The sequence below is a fragment of the Zeus faber genome (assembly GCF_960531495.2).
Source record: "Zeus faber genome assembly, chromosome: 15".
Taxonomy (NCBI): Eukaryota; Metazoa; Chordata; class Actinopteri; order Zeiformes; family Zeidae; genus Zeus; species Zeus faber.
The window spans coordinates 25143340-25163723 of NC_137194.1; the positions used below are offsets into that span (position 1 = coordinate 25143340).

The following is a 20384-nucleotide window of genomic DNA, read 5'->3' on the forward strand; positions in this document are numbered from 1 at the left end:
TATCCAAGTGGAACCAATTTCGGAGCTGAGTTCCTCCTGCGGGGAAACGCCTTCCTGAGTTCCTAAGTACCGGCGACTAAGCTCCCGGTTCCTGAAGTGGTTCCTGCGGTGGAAAGGCCCCCCGAATGTACCTTTCACTTGGAGCTAGACCGCTGTGGGTGATAAAGAAAAGGTCACTGTAGTGTTATATATTAAAATATATGAATACGTTGCCCAGGCGGTAGGTCCAGTTTAATGTTAGTTAAAAGCTTCTATGGGGTAGGTTGAATGGCAGCTGGAGCATTTAATTTATCCTTTGCCCGAGTGCAATTTTCCCGACTGGTAATTGGATTTTGAGTCAATTGAATTGGTTTATTGTGTTCTTTGTGTCTTTCACTTTATCCCCTAACCCTCCCACCCCCTGTCACTCTTTCTCTCTCTCTCTCGTGCTCTCTCGCTCTTCCCGGTCCGTTTTCTCCTTTTAACCGCTCTCTGTGGTAGCAGGCGCGGTTTAGCGCTGGGTGCGTCTTAATAGATGCCTGTCTGTTTCTTTCTCGCCTGGCGGTGAGGGCATCCGGGTGATTTTCTCTCTCCGTCTGCTTTTCTCAGCCCTGAACTCCAACAGTGCCCGGGGGGGCTCAGATGTCTGTATGCTGCTTCTTCTCCTTCATGATCATTATCTATCACGCCGGGCGTTTTATTATTGCACATTATTGTTTGTACCTTTGTTTGTTTGTTTGTTTGTTCGTTTGTTCCAGAAGTCGTTCATTCGATCACCGCCCTGCGGCACTGTCCTGTCGTGCACAGTCGAGTCTTATCGCAGGAATAGATCGCCGACATTTGAGTTCCACCGATGTGATCAGAAAAGACGGGAAGATTACGTTAAAAGTCCAAAGTAATTCAAGCCCAGTGAGGAAACATTCCAAAACTGGAGGAAGGTATAAACAGACCGAGACGGAACCAGGCAGAGAGAGGAGTCAAATGAATGAAGGCAACAAAACACCAGGCCCTCAGAGTCAGAGTCAGTGAATAGGTAGCCACTTTTAAACAGACAGTGTACAGCAAACTGAGACAGAACCAGATGGAAAGGATTCACTGGTGAACATTTTTCCCAAGGTGTATTTACAAGCATATAGTACTCTGCCACAGTACTTCTTTCTTTTTGCTTGAAAAGTTCCCTTGAGCTGTGACTTTTCGGTCATGCCAGACCTAAGCTCTTCACATTCCCTGACTGGTAATCTGCCGCCAGGACAGTGTTTAGACGGCACCGCAGGCTTTTCATCACCACGCTTCGCACCCGGTCGACTACATCCTCCGCGGTGCAGATGGCACGACTCCGGCGTCCAATTGCGGTGGACGCACGGGGGGCGGCTTCGACGGGAAATCGAAAGGACCGCGGCTCGGTGGCGGCAGCCGAACCCAAAAACCAGCATCACAGAGAGTGAGGGTGGCGAGCCGTAGCGAGGGGGCAAATTGGGATCACTGACCGTCTTTACGTCGCAGAGCGTCGTGGGGCTGATGTGGGATGTCGGCCCCGCCTCAGTGGGATCGTCAGGGGAAGCGCTCCAACACACAGATCCTTGAGGCGCGGGGCTGTTATTCAAAAAGTACCTTTTGCTTTGTTATGTTTTGTTCGCTTTGTTTAATAAGATGGCGTCTCTGCCTTTTTTCTGCTCTTTCTGTTTATATCTTTCTCCGTGTGGGAAGATGTTTACTTGGGCTTTGATTCGAGGACTTGATACGGCATGGGAACGTAAAAGCAGAAGCAGATAAAAGTGATGATATTTTCATCCTGATAGGTAGAGATCCGGCACTGTTGCTTAAAATGTTAGTGATCTATTTCTGTCATAAAACTCTATTGAGACTGCTGATTGAAAGAAAGAAATAAAGAAACGGAGTGCGGACGAGAAAAGTATAGAAGTATTGTGGAGGACAAGCTTTTTCCCTCCCATCACGCACAGTACAGAGCAACAGAAACTAATGAAAATTTTAAGCCTCTTGTTTTTCACCGCTGATGCATTCTCCCCGCTTTTGTCTCCGTCCAATCAGCATCCAGTCATTTCTCTTTTCTCATTATCTCTTTTCCCTTATCAGCTTTCCTCCTTCATCCATTTTATCTTATAAATGTTATCATTTTATCATTACATTTTCTAAAAATGGCTTCCCGGCATCGCCGCAGATAATTTGCGGCTCTGCGTTTTGAAATGCAACAGGTGATTGTGAAATTTTATTTTCTCCTATAACTCCTATTATCTTTTGTCTTTCTATCTTTTCTGCCCCACGTGTTTGACTCAACATGGAAGCAACGTGGCAAACCGGGAAGGAAAAATCACTCCTTGTTACGCGAACAATTCACGCTGATCACGGCCGTGGAAGTTTAGCCGCAATTGCAGGCAAACGAGCGCTCGGAACAACAGTAATTATGTAAAGTACAGGACGGTTTTACCAACGCCATATGCTTTCGGTGTCCGTTGTCTAGGTGTATGATTAAACACTGGCAAACCATTATTGACTAAGACCTGCTGTTGCTGGAAGCCCATAAACAGTCCCCTGGGAGCGCTGTACAAATATGTGAAAATTATTTGTGTGTGTGTGTGCGTGTGTGTGCGTGTGTGTGCACGTGTGTGTCTGCGCGACTTTTTTCCGAGGCAAATTAAGCTCTGGCAGAGGAGCCTCCGTCTCTACAGGGACGACATCGTTTTTTTCTTGTTGACGCCGGGGAGATTCCGAGCGGCAGCCAAATTTATCTTTATGACCCGGGAGAGGAAAAAACAACTGAAGATTTATATTTTGGGAATAGAATGAATTATGCGCTGTGTGTTTGCCCAGAAGCCTTCAAACAGAAGTTCACAGATTTCTCAGAGTTTATACCTACTGTATACATAGTACGTCATTACATTTTATTACTATACACTATTTACTTAATACTAATGTAACATACTTATCATCTTATCCAACCCCATAAGATTGGCAAGAAATCACAAAACAGATGCCAAAATATTAAAATTTCTTAGCTTCATATAGGCAGTGAAATTATCTGATTGCAATGAAATGCTTTAAAGTTGAACTGAATTGAATTTCCCTCGATTCTGAATCATGTCCCCACCATTTTCAGAGTTTGATGTCAAGGAGAATGGGAGAAGGTTTGACCGTTCCTGACGTCGACCCTCAAGCTGAACTTCTCCCTCGCTGACATTGTAACTCATGGCTGCGGGGTGTTGACGTCGATGCCCCCCGCCCCTCGCCACCATTCACCCCCGTCCGTAATGTCCCGTGGTGGAGGAGGAGCCACTTGTTGGTTGGCGCTAACAGCGCCGCATTTATGGTCTTGAACTGGTCTATTCCTATGTTCCAGTTTCCTCCCGAGTGGATTCACTCTGACCAGGATACAAATCAAATACTCTGCTTTACATCCCGACTTGCAGTGATCCACCGGAGGACTCAATGGATCCATGTTGGTTTTAGCGTTAATGAAAGAGTGAGATGTAGAGGGAGGGAGAGAGAGAGGGGGAGAGAGGGGTTAAATCATACTGTAGAAGGTCACGGTTATATCAGAAGGTCGTAGAAGCGCTTTACACACCCCACCACCGACACACACACACACATACAAACACCCGGACACATGCGTACTGTTTACCCAATCTACATTCAAACTTGTTACAGATTGGTTCCTCCCTCACTGATCTCTAATTATCGGGTAACACAGAAACACACACACACAAACACACACACACACACACACACACACACACACGCCGGGAGGTAAATGGAGATGGACTTCCATCTCCACCGGTTTGACGGGGCTTGGTTTCACGGGCCGGCGGTTCCTACGGTAATTGAGCCGGCGGTCAGCCCCGTCAGCGCACTCGGCCGCCTCGCCCACGGGAACGGGGAGAAGAAGAGAAGGAGAGAGGAAGTGTTTAGAAACGGCCGGGTTAAGAGTGCCAGGCTTGGGGTTTGGACGGATGGGTAACCAATTTCCTATCAAAGAGCTCGGCGGACTTTTAGAAGCGCCTTTTCCTCCCATTGTGACTCTGCCACCGCCGTTTAGAGCCGTCTATCAGAGCTCATTATTTTACCAATTTGTCCAATGTAGGTATCTAGATCCCTCGCTCACCTCTTCCTGTGTGAAAGAGAGAGAGAAAGAGCGGGGTGATAAAGGGGAGATTTAACTATTAGGTAAAACCACACCAGTTTACCTGTCATATGACTAGGATGTGTATCTGTCTATTTACAGAGACTACAACCCGGGATTTCTTCTTTTTTTTTAATCCTTTTGAATCACGTTCTACTTTGGCCCCAATGCCTCTCATCCATTTCTGATTAGATTTAGGGAAATTAGGGAAACTTTCGCCTGCCCCCCTGTCTGTGGCCCCTTATCATCCCCTCGATACAGATCAGTGCGCCGCTGTAGAGCTGTTTTTGCTCCCGACGAGATTAAGCTCTCCTCAAATCTTTCTCGCTCCACCCCCCCCCTCACTCCGTCTCTCTCTCTCTTTCTCTCCCTCTCTCTCACTCTCAATTCTCTCTCTCTCTGAATGTTTTTGTTTGTTTTCTGTCATTGTTGTGTTCCATTTATTTTAATTTTTTCATCTTATTTATTTATTTATTTACTCTTTCATTATTTTTAACTCACTATTTTTTGCTTCCTTGGTTGTGTTGGATGTTTAATTTGTCTCTTATGAATGCTTATTGTTGGAGATATCCTTTGAAAATATGCAAATAAATGTTTTTTAAAAATCCAAAAAATCTCTCTTCTCTCTCTCTCTCTCTCTCTCTCTCTCTTTCTCCCCCCTTGCCTCGAGCCAAGATAAGATTTTAGAAATCTGTAACCCGCTTCATCATTTTTATTCCCCCCCTCGTTTGAAGGATCTGATTTGAAGGTCATTGGATAAACAGCGTGAGGATTCACTTTGAATGGAGGGAGAGGTTGTAGAGATATGTTTGAGCTTTGACAGAGAGAGGGAGAGAAACATAAATAATTTTCTTATGACGCCATTAGTAATTGATAATAACTATTGATAAACTAGCTCTAATAGTGTCTGACTTTGATCTGATCTGGACAAAACAACACCTCTCAGGCTTGTTTACAAATATAGAATCTGGGCGTTAGGTTGAAGTGAGGAGTGAGGACCTTTCTCGAAATGTTGCCCCCTTAGCTCCATTACGGCTGAATGTCATGGCGTGGGGGAGTTGGGGGGGGGGGGTGGAGGAAAGGTGAGAGGCTGGGGTGAAGTGGAATGTTTTAGTCGAAGAAACACAACACTTGAAAAAACACTCCTTTCCCAGGAGACTAAAGGACCTCCTCGATCGCTACATCCTCTCATCCGAACTAACATTGAATTCCTAAAAGCCTCTTCTATCCGCTCCCCGTCCCGGCTCCCCTCGCTGATGAGAACGCAACCGCAAAAAGGCAGGAAGTCGGGAGCCTCCGAGGTTCCGTGATATCGGATCAATCGGATCTGCGTCCAATGAATATTTTAATCGTGTTTACCCCCCAGCGCCACTGTGTGCTTCGGCTACGTTTCTGAGCGTCTAATCGCTGTTCTTGGCATGAGAAACCCAAACCAAGCTGCCGACATCGATTCCGACGGCTCGTCCGCTAATGATGAATCATCCCTCAAACTCATTTTCATTCCCTTTTACCCCTGTTACGCAAGCTACAATATGCAAACTCATTTGCTCACATAGAGTACGCACGTTTTGGGCCGCGCCGGGGTCATGAGTGACTATTCCACAAGGGGCCACCAAAATTACAAACCTGGTAGGCGGAAACATTGAGCGGGGTATTTTAAAAATGGCTACCAAGGAGGACTGTATGATAATATAATAAAATTATAATTATAAAAATAAAACTTCTTCAGTTTTGTCGTTTGTTGAATAGTGTTTCAGCCTATTTCGTACCCCTATGCGAAATGTGAGGAATAGCACGTTTGCGTGCCGTTTCAAAATTTGAACGCACACATTTCCTATGCAAGAACCCGAGAAACACTCGTTGCGTAGCTCTTTGCGTTGTGGCGCGCATTGGGTTGGGTATGTAACTTAGGCTCTTCTAGTCTTCTAGTCCGAAATCTCACTCTGTGTGTTCTGATTTCCTCTGTCCCCGTCGCGTCGGCTGGTTGAGGCGAGATAATGGGTGGGAGGTTCAGAGACGTCCAGTTCCACCGGTGCTGCTGTGCTGGATAATACCTGATCCACTGTCAGCCTAGCTGCTGCTTGTGTGGCCAGGGGGAGCTGTCTGTGGTGCTGAATCCATTTACTGGCCTCTTGGCTTTACTTCAGTGTCTCAGCACACAAATAAAGCACATACACATGCACATACACACACGCACGCACGCACGCACGCACGCATGCACGCACGCACACACACACACACACACACACACACACACACACACACACTCAACTACGCATACACTCAGGCGCATAAACATGCAGGAAGTTTGGAGTGCGACTGAGTTGTTTTTTTGGCTCTGCGCATCTCCTCCATCCTCATAAGACACGCAGATTAGTGCATTGATCCTTGAAATCGATAGAGCACTTTTAATCAAACCTGCAGTGCGCTGGGGCGCACTGCAGGTTTGGCCTCCGGCTCTGCGAGTGTGTGTGTGTGTGTGTGTGTGTGTGTGTGTGTGTGTGTGTGTGTGTGTGTGTGTGTGTGTGTGTGTGTGTGTGTGTGTGTGTGTGTGTGTGTGTGTGTGTGTGTGCGTGTGTAAGAAGTGGTGTTACCAGTCTATATAGCAAGAGAGTCAGATGCCAGAGTAGTGGGGAATAAACACTAACAGACTAAATATAAAGAGAGAGAGAGAGAGAAAGAGAAAGATGGAGCGAGGATTTGAGGAGAGCGAAATCTTGTGACGCAAAAATTTGTAGTGAGGGGATTATACTGTATGGAGCCACAAAAAGGGGGGGCAGAGATGGGAAATTTCCCTACATCTAAGAGACCTAAGGGTGGATGACAGAAGGGAGAGGAAGGAGCTGTGAAAAGGTTTGAAGGAAGGAGACTGAGAGAGAGAGGGGAAGAGTCGGAATTCATTGAGATGCCGTGAGAGTGCAGAGTCTTGTCATCGCACATCGGATGCCAGAAAACAGATTATAGTTTCTGGCCGCTGCTCTGTGTGCGCTTAAAAAAAGTGTATTTTTGTTGTCACGTGAGTCCCCCAGATACCGAGGGCTGGAAGTGAGACAGAGAGCGAGAGACCCAGAAAGAGAGAGCGAGATCAGAAAAAGAGACATTTCAAAAGCTTTTTATAGCCTTCCACATTGTGCGATTTGAACCTAACAAGTTGTTGGGAGAGATGTTCAGAGATAGGGAGTGAGGGGTGCAGATAAAAGATGCAGTCCTCAGTGAAAAAAAGCTGCCCACAGTCGGTGCGATTGCTATTCCACGCTGCTCACTGCTTTACCGTCCGATTATCATCTGTAATTTCATTTTTTAGCCTTCCTTTCTTCCGTCCCTGTCTCAAAAGATCAGGTTATCCTACGATACACAGGCAGCGGCTCGCATCACTTAAAATTTCGTCCGCTCCCACGGCGGACGCCCGCTGTTGTGAGCCCGCTCAGCCACAGGACCACAGGACCACATGGGTGCGAAACCACAAGACCTTGGACGACGGCGCCTGGCGGAGCGCGACGGAACCGACAACTAAAATAAGCAACAAATACAAATATACAAATAACAAATAAACTTATTTAATTTTATTTTCATAATTTTCTTTCTTGTTTTTTTTATTTATTTTCATTTTTTTTTCAAACAAAATACACACCAAGTCCAGACCCAATGCAGATCCCGCCTTCGGACATTAAGGCTGGTTGTCTGTTGGAATCATATAAAATGCAAAGCGTCCCTTTTTTTCCAGTGGTGCAATATATTTTAAAACGATCGTTTAAAAATAACAATAAGCACAATTATAATAAAGCACCACAATTTTACAACCTCCTCTTTGAGCTTCCCAGACCCCTCTCCGAACTCCGCCCGGTTCTCCCTAAGAGAGGGATGGAATGCTGCTGCATGTTCCATACACACCTAGCAGATTTATTGCATGAGGCAAGCAAAGCGAGTTGCGACCGATGGTGTTATTATTCTGCTCATGGCTGCACACACACGTGCATTTTATACATTCATAAAGTCTATGTGTGGGAAGGCATGTGTGGCGGCACATGTATGCATTTGCCTGTTTCGCTCTCCATTTGTGTGTGTGTGTGTGTGTGTGTGTGTGTGTGTGAGAGAGAGAGAAAGTGGGAATAGGAAAAGAAAAAGGGAGTGGGATTGATTCAGGGCTTTAAATAAACACACCCAGCTCGTCCAGCTGAGCCCACCAGACAGATGTCTGCCCTGCACGTCACTCAGCCCACCCAGCCCTCGCAAAAAAAAAATCGGTGTGTGTGTGTGTGTGTGTGTGTGTGTGTGTGTGTGTGTGTGTGTGTGTGTGTGTGTGTGTGTGTGTGGTATCTATTCAGCAGTGCTGGAAGTACAAATACCCTGGCACTAGATCACTCTTGTAAAAACAAAAGTACCCTTTAAGTGCCCTTAAATGTACTTAAATTAATACAAGTAAAAGCTCTTGTTATATCCAGTGCCCTGATATAACAGAGCCTATAAAACGAGACGACACAATCTGATAGGTTCCTTTTGCTTTGATTTATATTAATATAAATCCTAAGTAAAAGAATACATTATATAAGAATATGTTCTTCCAGTATGTAATTTTTGTGTTCGGGTACGAAACCGCCGGAAAAGTGTGTTACGCTTTAAGGCGCCAGGTCACTTCCTCGATGTGGACTGAGTGCTCGCTGAAGGGGCGAGGTCCGTACAAGAGGCACTGTAACCCTTGGTGTACATTATGTCTGTGTTTTGTACCATAGGCTGTTATTGAAACTTGAGCGACAAGGTTCAAATTTGTCCGGGCAAGGTTTACGACAGTGGCGTAAAAGTGCAGTTGCACTCATAAACTATACGGCCGCCAAATCCCAAATACCTAAAGTAACATAGTGCTGCTTTTAGTAAGTACAGATGCCTTAAAAATGTACTTAAGCACTTTAAGAAGACTTTCGACCACTTTGGACTATACACTTGTGCGTGTCTTTGTGTCATTTAGAACACAAGTGCGCACACACATACACACATACACACACACACACACACCTACACACACACACACACACACACACACACACACACACACACACACACACACACACACACACACACACACACACACACACACACACACTTGTACTGGTATCAAAGTGAGGTCCGAGGAAATACACCGGGTAAGTGAGGACCCTTGTTTCTGTGCACTTATAAACCAAAAACATAGTAAATTTGGATGTTCGGAAGTACAGTATAGTAAAACGAACACATACTGTACATATTTCTGCTACACACACACACACACACACGCACCCACACACACACTGCATAGCTGTCCATCGGCGGAGATAACAGCAGAACCGATTCCCAAGGAAAAAGGCACTTTGACGTCACAACACACCGTCACGGTGATTTCAGGCAATTTATCTCCTCCTCGCGGGAAAGAGAGAACGCTGGAAATGGAAGAGTGGGCACGGCTCCTTCTCCCCCCGTGCACACTCTCTCTCACTCTCTCACTCCCTCTATCTCTCTCTCTCTCTCTCTCTCTCACTCACACACATTTTCTTCTGTATTGTTGCTTGTTATGGGGCCTTTCTATTTTTCGGGGTCTGTACCGAGCGGTTTATCTCTTTGGCAGCTGCTGCTGCTGCAGGAACCAAAGACCTGCAATGTAGCAGCTCCACACGTCACAGTCGCTACGTGTCCAACGATGCTCCTCTCCACCCATCTCTTGTCCTCTCGTCCTTCTGTTTTCCCTCTGCTCTCTTCTCCTCCTCTCTCCTCTCGTCTGCTCTCTCCTCCACTCCTCAGCTCTCTTCCTCCTCTCCATTTCTCTCCTCTACTCTCTTCTCCTCTCTTCCTCTTCTTCCTCTCCTCTCCCCTCCTCTCCTCATCCTCTGTCCTCCTCTCCTCCCTCCCCCTCCTCTCTTCTTCTCCTCCTCTCATTCCTCTCCCCTACACTTTTTTGCCTCCTCTCCTCTCCTCTCCCCTCCTCTCCTCTCCTCTCCTAATTCCTTTCCTCTCTTCCCCTCACCATTTATTTCCTCCTCTCCCCTCCTCTCTTCAGTTCCTCTTTTCTCCTCTCTTCACTTCTTATCCTCCCCTCTTCCCCTCCTCGCTCCCCCTCTCCTCTTTTCTCTTTCCCTCTCCACTCCTGTCCTTCTCTCTTCATGTTCTCTCTCTCCTCCACTCTCTGCTCCCTTCACTTCTCCCCTCCTCCCTCTCCACCCTCTCTCTTTCTCTCTCTCTCTCTCTCTCTCTCTCTCTCTCTCTCTCTCTCTCTCGCTCTCTCTTTGTTTTGCTTGCAATTCTGTCCCAAGTCTCTCATTATATCGGTTCACTCAATTTAAAGGAAAATTAATTGACAATGTGAGTGTTTGTCTCCCAATGCAGCGTGACGGTCTGAGCAGCGCTGTAATTAAAAGCGCGTTTAATCGGCTGCTTCTGCTGCAAACTCCCAGCGGGAGAGGAGGGGGGTGACCGTGTGTGTCCCTCAAAGTGAAAAGGGACTCGAACTTCTCCAAAGAAAACACACGTCGGCTTTGTTTTCCATGCGGTGATGAATGCAGTGATTGTTTCTTCCCTGGACTGCGTCGCCCAACGATGTGCCCAACGCAACGACCGCCGGGGGAAAAAAAAAAAAAAGAGAATTCTGTTTTCCTCCGGTTTGATTATTTTTCTCCCCTTTCTCTTGAGGACCTTTCTGCGGTCCCCGATGCGCTTAAAGCATCGTAAACACCTTCCTGCGAGCGGAGAGATAGCGGCTCTGCGGTCGCCCGCAGCCGGACCGACCGACCGACCGACCGACAGACCGACCGCGTTCAGGCTTCAGCCCCTTTATTCTGTTTCCACTTTCACACGTGGATGCACACTCTTTAACCGAGTGTTTTTCAACCACGGTGCGGCTGACGGCTTGCCAAGTGTTCTGTGGGAAAAAAATAATACTTGAATTCCACTTTTTTCTATTCGGACCGTTCGTGGTGATGAAAGATTTAACTTTTTTTTTTCTTTTTGAGGTTCGGTCCTCGATGAGTCACGAAGCAAAATGTCGTTCGATTTTCCGACTCTTTGTTCATTTGATTCAGTTGCCGCAACGCACGGCGAGCGAGAATCGGAAGAAGAAGAAGAGTCGTTCCGGCTCACAAGAACCATTTGACTCCATCGCGATTGTTTATTTGGTGGAATGCAAAGAGTAAATCAATCACTTTCGATATGAATTGTGCGATATGAATTAACTCTTGGCTGTTTTTTCTGGCTATTATTTTCAGTTTGTGAGTCGAAGATTATCCCGCTTGCCCACTTTTTTGTCGGAGTGACTCCCCATCCCTAAAAGGATTTCATTCCAATTTCAGTCATTTAGAAGATTTGAATTTACGAATGAATAGTTAGTGAGCCTTGCATCATCATCGATATAAAACGTGTTCTGTGGCAGAAAAAAAGGTTGAGAAACACTGACAGTTTCCATTGAGAGGAGGGAGGGAGGCCATGACCCATGCAGGCCATCCTGCAGCTGAGGCACTGCAGAGCGGAAGGGTGCAGGCGGCAGGGGGTGGTGGTGGTGGTTGTTGGGGGGTGAGGGAGAAAGGTTGAGATCCAAATATAGAAATGTAATCTGCCGCGGCATCGCAGGCTCGCAGCCAAAAACATCCAGGGAGAGCGAAAGGGAGAGTAAGAGAGGATGGGATGGGAAGGAGGGGTGGAGCGGGGGATAGCACCTCAGGCAACTCACTATATCATCACATCCACATCTCCATGTTCCTCCCTATTCTATTTAGTAACATTTTTTTGGGCAATGTCTTCCCTGTTTTCTGTCGACCCCCCTCCCTCCTCCTTCGTACCTTTTCGCAGCTCCTTCCTCTCCGTTCCTCTTTCCTCCGCACTCTAGGTCTCTCCCTCTCCCTCGCCCTCTCTCTCTCACTTGTGTGTTGTGGTTGTGAACAAAGGACCAGGTAAGATGTCCAAGGTGTTCAGCCCTGACCAGAGGATACAATCCCAGTCTCTGCCTCTCTCTCTCTCTCTCTCTCTCTCTCTCTCTCTCTCTCTCTCTCTCTCTCTCTCTCTCTCTCTCTCTCTCTCTCTCACTCCCTCTCCCTCTCCCTCTCTGTGCATGCAGGTATCTGGATCAAGCCCACCCGAGCGTCCAGGATGAGGGAGAAGAGGGCAGACTTTGTGGCAGGCTGCCTGGGAGGAAGGGTTGTCGTGGCAGGCGGCCTAGGTCGGTTCTTTTTATTTTTTCTTTGTTGTTAATTTTCTTGTCGTTATCTGACGACTACTGTGAAGTTCAGCTCCGGGTACAGTACTTGTTTAAGAACTGAGTGGATGCATTACTCGCAGTGCTGATGAGTCACATGCCCGGTGAGACACAAATTACATTACAGAGAGCAGCGCAAGCGGCGAGCAGGTGATGTATTGCTGCTCGGCCGCGGAGCATAATTGATCTCATTACCGTGTGGAAAATCCACTCGCAACATTTGTTCCTATTAGAACAATGTATCACCTCGGCATTGATTTAACACACACACACACACACACACACACACACACACACACACACACACACACACACAACACACACATGCACACACACGCAACGAGCAATCTTGTTGAGTTAGACAAATTAATTTACCATTAACTTTTCCATTTTCCCCTGGGACTAAATCCCATTTGTTAAGTGAAGCGTAGCGTGACGGGAGATTGAACAATGTTACAAATGAAGCGGAGGTCAGCGCTTTTACTTTGATACCACGTTCCGGTCAAGCCGTTTTCGGCGGCCACGCACGCTCAGTGTGTCAGGATCCCTCTCACTTTCCTTCTCTCAGTTCAATTGATTTCAATTCAATTCAGTTCAGTGAGATCTGAGGGGCTCAACTGGTTTGGGAAGCGTGCGTTTACATTACCAAAGCCAAAGTCGAGAACGTAAAATGATGAATGTAGGCTGAAATTCAAACAGAAGAATGTCAGTACTGCAGGTAAAATATCAAACACACAAACACACACACACACACACACACACACACACACACACACACACACACACACACACACACACACACACACACACACACACACACACACACACACACACAACACAAAAACACACACTGACCAATACAGATCATTCCATTGATTTAATAAATGGCAAAATACTTTTCCATAAAAACTCCTCCATAATTTACACTTGACAGGCAATCAAACTAAAACATATCAAGTAAACCCCCCCCCCCCCACACACACACACACACTTTGTTTCATTGTGAGGGTAGAGGCTTCTGTATAACAGCTGCTGAATATCTGCTATTCCAGCACAATGAGCTCAAGTGGCTTCACCATCTAACGCCGTCCTGGCACCTGTAGAGAGGCTGATTGGGAGTGCGTGTGTGTGTGTGTGTGTGTGTGTGTGTGTGTGTGTGTGTGTGTGTGTGTGTGTGTGTGTGTGTGTGTGTGTGTGTGTGTGTGAATGAGTGTGAGCTCCTCTTATTAAGACCGTGGGGTGGAGCTCGCGAGTAGGAACTAGCATTTAAATTTGAAAAAAATAATAATAATAATAATCGGTTGCATACTTGACATAAGTTCAAAAATAATTGTGCTTTTAAATGGGAAACATTTTCATTTGTTCCTGAAATACTAATGCAAGTGTAGAAGTGTAGAAAAAACATTTTTAATTTTTATATTGCTCTACATGACAATTGCTAGCCTAACGTTGTCAGACCCATTCCTAAATGCGTATTAGTCTGGAACCTCTCAGCTTATTTTCCATTTCCTCGGGCTGTTATCAACGGGCGCAGACCAAAATGCCTCTGGAAGCAATTGGATAGACCTCCAACCAATCCAAAAGAAAAAAACAAACGTTACGGTTTGTTCTGGATTGTCCTGGAGCAGGAGCTGGAGTACTGTAAATCTGTAAAATCTATCTGTAGAACGCTAAAATGTCCTGGGTTTCACCATTCACAACCATATTTGTGCCCCTGTCTCCCTCTTTATACGTAACGGAGAGGCACATGGAGAGGGAGCGATCGGGGCGCAATTTGCACCATGATCTCCGCTCAGCTGGTTGTCCTCATGCCCTATTCCTCAAAATAAAACAAACAACAGTGTGTTTGTGTTTTAGAGTTATTTTATTTTACTCCGTTTCCTCAATGAACAAAATTTAAAAAAGGCACCGTGCATAATGGCCGGAGACGGGCCTGTGCACTTAAGAGTCCCAGTTTGGGAGTTTTTAAAATGTGAACAACCCGCTCCAATTGGATAGACCTACAACCAATCAGAGTAATGAAACGTGGGACATAGTGCTGCATACCTGCTGGTTAGTTGGTTAGTGCTACAAACCTGCGCCTTATGAGATAAAGGGTTGTGATTGGCCAGACCCTGGCCCGGTCGGCTGGGAGTCGTTCTGAAGGGGAAGGGGGGCCGGACGTATCTGCCGGAGCAAATAAAACATTTCATATTCATAGTGTTCGTAGATATTCATTGCATTTATGTAGTCGAGTAAAAAAACCCTGAAACTCAAAAAAAAAAAAAAGTACGGAAGAAACGGAATATACTTAAGTAAGTACAGATAAACCTTGAATCTTGAATACTACTCAAATGAGGCATAGCTTGTGGAACTAGTTTTGTCAGACAGCTAGTCACCACCACATGCTTCCATGCCCTTATTTTTTTTGGAAGCCTAATAATTTGAAATAACTTAAGTTTTATTTGTTTGTTGAGGGGGCAATAGATGACATTTTTGCTTTTATTTATCATTATGACGTTAATGTTGATTGCTCAGTGTAATGGATTTAGAATAATGACATCATCAGCGTTTAGATTGGTTCCCTATGAGCCTCCATTTCACTATGCATTCGGACTGCCACCGGGTACGAATTCCCAGGAAAATTATGGATTTAGGGCACTGCGTCACAGGAAGCGTGTAACCAATAAGCAACCATTAACGGAAATGGTTAACAGTGGAGCAATCTACTCCAGGTAGATCAAAAACCCTTGAATATAAAAACGACTCATTGAAATGTGTTGAGAAATGTAAACGTTATAGTGCTTTTTATCCAGAAAAACACGCAGCTCCCCCGCTTACTTGTGTTTGTTTTCAGGCCGGTCACGGCCGTTCCAATATGGCGGCGACGTTGACGTATCGCAGCAACCGGTTGAAGGAGTCAGTGCGGCATCTATGTATATACGTCTATGATTGCACAACCAAAATAAATAAAATTAGACCAAAATTGTGACAATTTCAACTGACCTCTTCAGTGAACATACTTCTTCCTTCTCTTATTTCCAAAGTTGCATTGATCATTTCCACGGAGTGCTCTGAGGAAAACGTAAAGCGTGAAGCTTTCCTTTCGGATTCTTACCCGGATTCACAGACACAGATAGGCCCTGTGTCTTCGTGGTGTGAATCATTCATGGTATTTGGCAAATCTACTCCTCTTTTTTACCCTGGAATATGGAAATAAAAGGATCAGCTGGTGCAGAAACAGTCCAGCGTCTCTGTCCAATAAACTCAGAATGAAGAAATAAGAGCTAGGGAGTGTGTCTGTGTGTGTGTGTGTGTGTGTGTGTGTGTGTGTGTGTGTGTGTGTGTGTGTGTGTGTGTGTGTGTGTGTGTGTGTGTGTGTGTGTGTGTGTGTGTGTGTGTGTGTGTGTGTACTGTGTGTACTGACTATGTGTGACCATATGTGTACCTTGGTTTGCTTGGTTATGCATGTGTGTTTGTTTTTGTCTATGTGAATATTATGTCTGTAGATGCTGGTTTATGCATGTGAATTTTTCTGTGTTGTGTCTTGGAAATGTACGTGTGCGAGTGTGTGTTTGAGTTGCGTGTGTGTGTGTCTGTGTGTGTGTGTGTGTGTGTGTGTGTGTGTGTGCGTGTGTGTGTGTGTGTGTGCGTGGGCGCGTGTTTGTTGGAGTTGATGTGTGTTTGTCTGTGTGTTTGTATGAATATTCCTTACAGTCCAGTTGTGTGCATCTTTATTTGTGTATGTCTGTGTGTGTGTGTGTGTGTGTGTGTGTGTGTGTGTCTGTGTGTGTGTGTGTGTGTGTGTGTGTGTGACACTAAGGTAGTCATGCAATGACAGTGCCAGCCACCTCTGCTCACGCTCTCTCCATCCTTCCATCTCTTTCCCTTTGTCTCTATCTATTTCTGGCACAGTGTTCTCCCTCCGACCTCCTCTCATCCTGCATGTCTCCTTCACCCCCCCCCTCTCTCTTCTTTGCTCTCTCTCTCTCTCTCTCCCTCACTGTGGTGAATACTTGACAAATTGATATCTGCATGTAAATTATAATTAGAGGTAGCTCATCAGAGTAATCTGCTTGGAGATGCGGGGAGGGGAGGAGGATGATGTGCAATTTCGTTCTCAGCCCTACTGGGTTCTTATCAGCCACACACACACACACACACACACACACACACACACACACACACACACACACACACACACACACACACATTCTTGTACTGGTATTATGTTATTACAGTGAGGTCCGAGTAAATACACCTGGTAAGTGAGGACCCATGTTTGTGAGACTGTATCATAAAGAATAGTAAAACAAACACAAACACATACATACACACATACATGCACAGAAACACACACACACACACATGCACAGAAACACACACACACACACACACACACACACACACACACACACGCATAAACACATGTGCAGAGACAAACCTCCTAGAGCGGTCGCTATCACTCAGGGTCTCGCTGTGATGCAGGTCACCATGGAAACGGCAGCAAGTTTGCATCGGCTGATGCCTGATGACATTCAGCGTGGCACCCGGCGTGAGGGATGGAGAGAGAGAAAGATAGAGAGAGGGGGGTTAGAAGGTTGAATAACGACAGGATTGAGTTAGACAGGGTTTGTATTTTCAACTGGTGATACCTCTACTACAATATATTCACGTCTCCTTTAACCTTCACCCAGGAACACACATCACGCTGCGGGCCGCGGCACTTTTTGTGAATTTCCGAGTTTCCCTGAAAGCGAACTTTGTCGTCATCGCTCAGAGGCCATTTCGAAGTTTTTCGATTTCCCCAGATGTAAAACGTTGACCTTTTGGGGCCAAAGATAGACTCATCCTGTCTCTTTTTTTTCATTCTTTGCTTTGCCGGGGATTTAAATTGTGAATTTGTGTCGCCGTGCAGATTTCAGGCCCACAAAGGCGATAGGGTGACTTAAACCACAGCTGCGCTTTTTAATTAGCACTTTGCCGTTACGGTCAACAGCAAAAACCACAGCGGGGCATCAAAACACCTCTGCTGTGGCTGCAGGGTAGATGTTGGCTTCTTTTAATAGAAACACACTAATTCATTAGGTGTTCTAAGGCTATTTGTGACACTGAGGGAAGACGGAAAGATTGGTGCTTGATGTCACCATGCCACAAAAGGCTTAACATTCATTGTGGGCTTTAGTGTGTGTGTGTGTGTGTGTGTGTGTGTGTGTGTGTGTGTGTGTGTGTTGATGAATCCTTTCTACTCCCGAGCATCTAGCTGCACATGCATGAGTCATACCCGCTTTATGGTGGTTTGTGCGTTTGTGTGTGTGTGTTTTGATGAATCCTTTCTACTCCCAAGGCTCCAGCCGCACATGCGTGAGTCACACCTGCCTCAAAGGTGGTTTGTGTGTGTGTGTGTGTGTGTGTGTGTGTGTGTGTGTGTGTGTGTGTGTGTGTGTGTTTGTGTGTGTGTGTGTGTGTGTGTTGTACTGTGCTGTTGACGTTGATGGAGACGGTGACCAGAGATCACAATAATGACTTGGCAGCAGTCAGCTCCCTCGGCACCTGTTGGTGTGTACACATAGTTACCTGTGTGTGTGTGTGTGTGTGAGTGTGTGTGTGTGTGTGTGTGTGTGTGTGTGGGTGTACTTGCGCGGTCATGTGCACATGTAATTCGTGCCCCCCTTTTTCGCACTGGGACTTGGTACTCTGTGACTCACGGAACAGACAGCTGGAGCCCATTTAGCTGCACCTCCGCTGTAGAACCAGGGGAAAGGACAGAAGGTTCTTGAGGCTGCATCCATATACAAGAACCTTGTGTTCCATGTTGTATTGTGTTGTATTGTAATACAATAAGGTGCAGCCAGCCGGTTATTACTGCAAAATAACCCCTGACTGACAGGGTGATCAGGATCTTGTGTCACTCTGAGATTATTTTGCCTTTATGTTGCGTTTCACCTTGTCTTGCTTATTACACAGCACTTTACTTAATAAATTAAAACATTGACACAGATTATTGATTTGAAGTGATGCTGCATTTCAGAAATATAACCCATAGCCACGTGACAAACTATTGACCCAGCAAAAAAAAAGTTGCCATACCTGTTATTAATGTTGAATTTGACGGTGACATTGATCGTGAAATGAATCATGTAGAATGGGAAGTGAGGGATTTTGATGCCTATGTCCACATTCACCCCTTAAAGTCTTCCATCATAGTTTCTAATGTCACGATATCAGCGATGTGGCGGCGGTGCTATGGTTTCCCTTGGCAGCGCTCCTTATGACCAGATCAGCGGTCATTATTCATAAAAAAAAAAATACGATTACCGCTATTGACCAATCAGCATTGAGTATTCCACAGAGCCGTATAATAACAATAAACACAAGTCCATCACACTTTCTAATACTGTACAGCTCATAACCCAACTGCTGCTTTCAAACAGTTGGATCGATATATTATGGTCCAACTGAATCATCATTGATACCAAAATAAATGATCTCTTTACTACAAAAGACTAAAGGCACTGCAAGAGTACGCCTACACATGTTATGCTATTTCCTTTCTCTTTAGGGTTAAGTTTTAGGGTTTAGGATTTATTTGGAACAGTATATGACCCTTAACTCCGTTTTTCCAACCAAAAAATATTTTGGCTTCATTTTCAGTGTCAGGGTGCCGCTACTCGTACTGGAAACACCACGTTTCCACCAAACAACCTCACAAAATCGCGAAAGGAAGGACTGCCGAGTCATTATTTTATCTCCTCAGCCATCGTAAATATCGGCGAAACGGACTTTGTAACATTTTGTCTGTCGTCCAAATTTTTAAGAAAGTTATCTAACACCCTTTAAGGTCTCTGTTTTCCCTAACGCCTCTCCTCCATTCCCGCAGGTAACGAGCCGTCTCCCCTGGGCTCGGTGGAGAGCTTCAACGCGACCAAGCGGCGCTGGGAGCACGCGGTGCCCATGCCCACGGCCCGCTGCTCCTCCGCCGCCGTCCAGACTCCCAGCATGCTCTTTGTCATCGGCGGAGTGGCGCAGGGGCCCAGCAACGCCGTGGAAGCCCTGTGCTTGCAAGAGACAGTGTGACGCCACCACACACCTGGGCTTGCGCGCACATGCACACATGCACACACACACACACACACACACACACACACACACACACACACACACACACACACACACACACACACACACAAACACACACACACACACACACACACACACACACACACACAAACGCACACACAATCTTTGATGTTCTTCATGCCCTGGTGCGTCCCAGCCCAATCACCTCCTGCGTCCCACATGAACTCTGGTTATGGATTCACATCGGACACACAAGGGAGACCATTTTTTTTCTCCCAAAGCTGAGATGGAGAGACGTTTTCAGACAGATTTGATAAACCATGAGTAAAAAAAACAAAACAAGGTAGGTAGACCACAGTGACAGGAATTCGTCAGAGAATAACTGCGTTCTTACCTTCGCGGGCTATAAAATACATTTATACACATATTATACAAAAATGTACATATGCCCACACACACAAAACAGTGTCTGCAGCAACAACACGCCTTTGAACTTTGAACTTTTTTTCAGAATTAAAGCAGGGTACTTTTCTGGATACTAAAGGAACATAGGGCCATATCTGTTTTTTCCTCTTCGGCAGCAGATGCGAGTGCGGCACCAGCCGCCTGGTGCCGTGCTTGGACTTTCTAAGACCTTGGAAACACTCGCCTGAGTTCCAGACACAGTCCCATTCTATATTTCCAGTGCGTTCCTGTGTGTTCTTTTCTTTTGTGTGTGTGTGTGTGTGTGTGTGTGTGTGCGTGCGTGCGTGTGAGTGAAACCGTGAATTGTCTCGGTGCAGCTTGTGACATACGGTACCCCCGAACGCAGCCCCCCAACGTCAAGGAGTGGCAAAGGAAGTCGAGTAAAACAAACTCTTCGGAGACCTCAGCTAGAAAACACAGCCGCCTTGTTTTCCGTGTCTCCTTCCCGGTGCGGAAGGGCTGGCCGCAGCATCCCTCCATTGGCCAATCACGTGCAGGCATCACGCTTATTTCGTCAAATCAGCTCGGAGCAGTCCC

At 46.0% G+C, this 20384-nt stretch overlaps 1 protein-coding gene across 1 annotated transcript in view; it reads left to right on the forward strand.

The window, feature by feature from the left end:
* Positions 1–19379, forward strand: part of klhdc8b (kelch domain containing 8B) — a gene marked incomplete at both ends in the record, with an annotated part of 86660 nt that extends 67281 nt beyond the window's left edge. The window contains 2 exons of the mRNA XM_080016045.1: positions 12186–12287; positions 19183–19379. Coding sequence (XP_079872171.1) covers positions 12186–12287; positions 19183–19379 — 299 coding nt within the window. The remainder of the gene's footprint in view (positions 1–12185; positions 12288–19182) is intronic.
* Positions 19380–20384: the final 1005 nt, after the last annotated feature.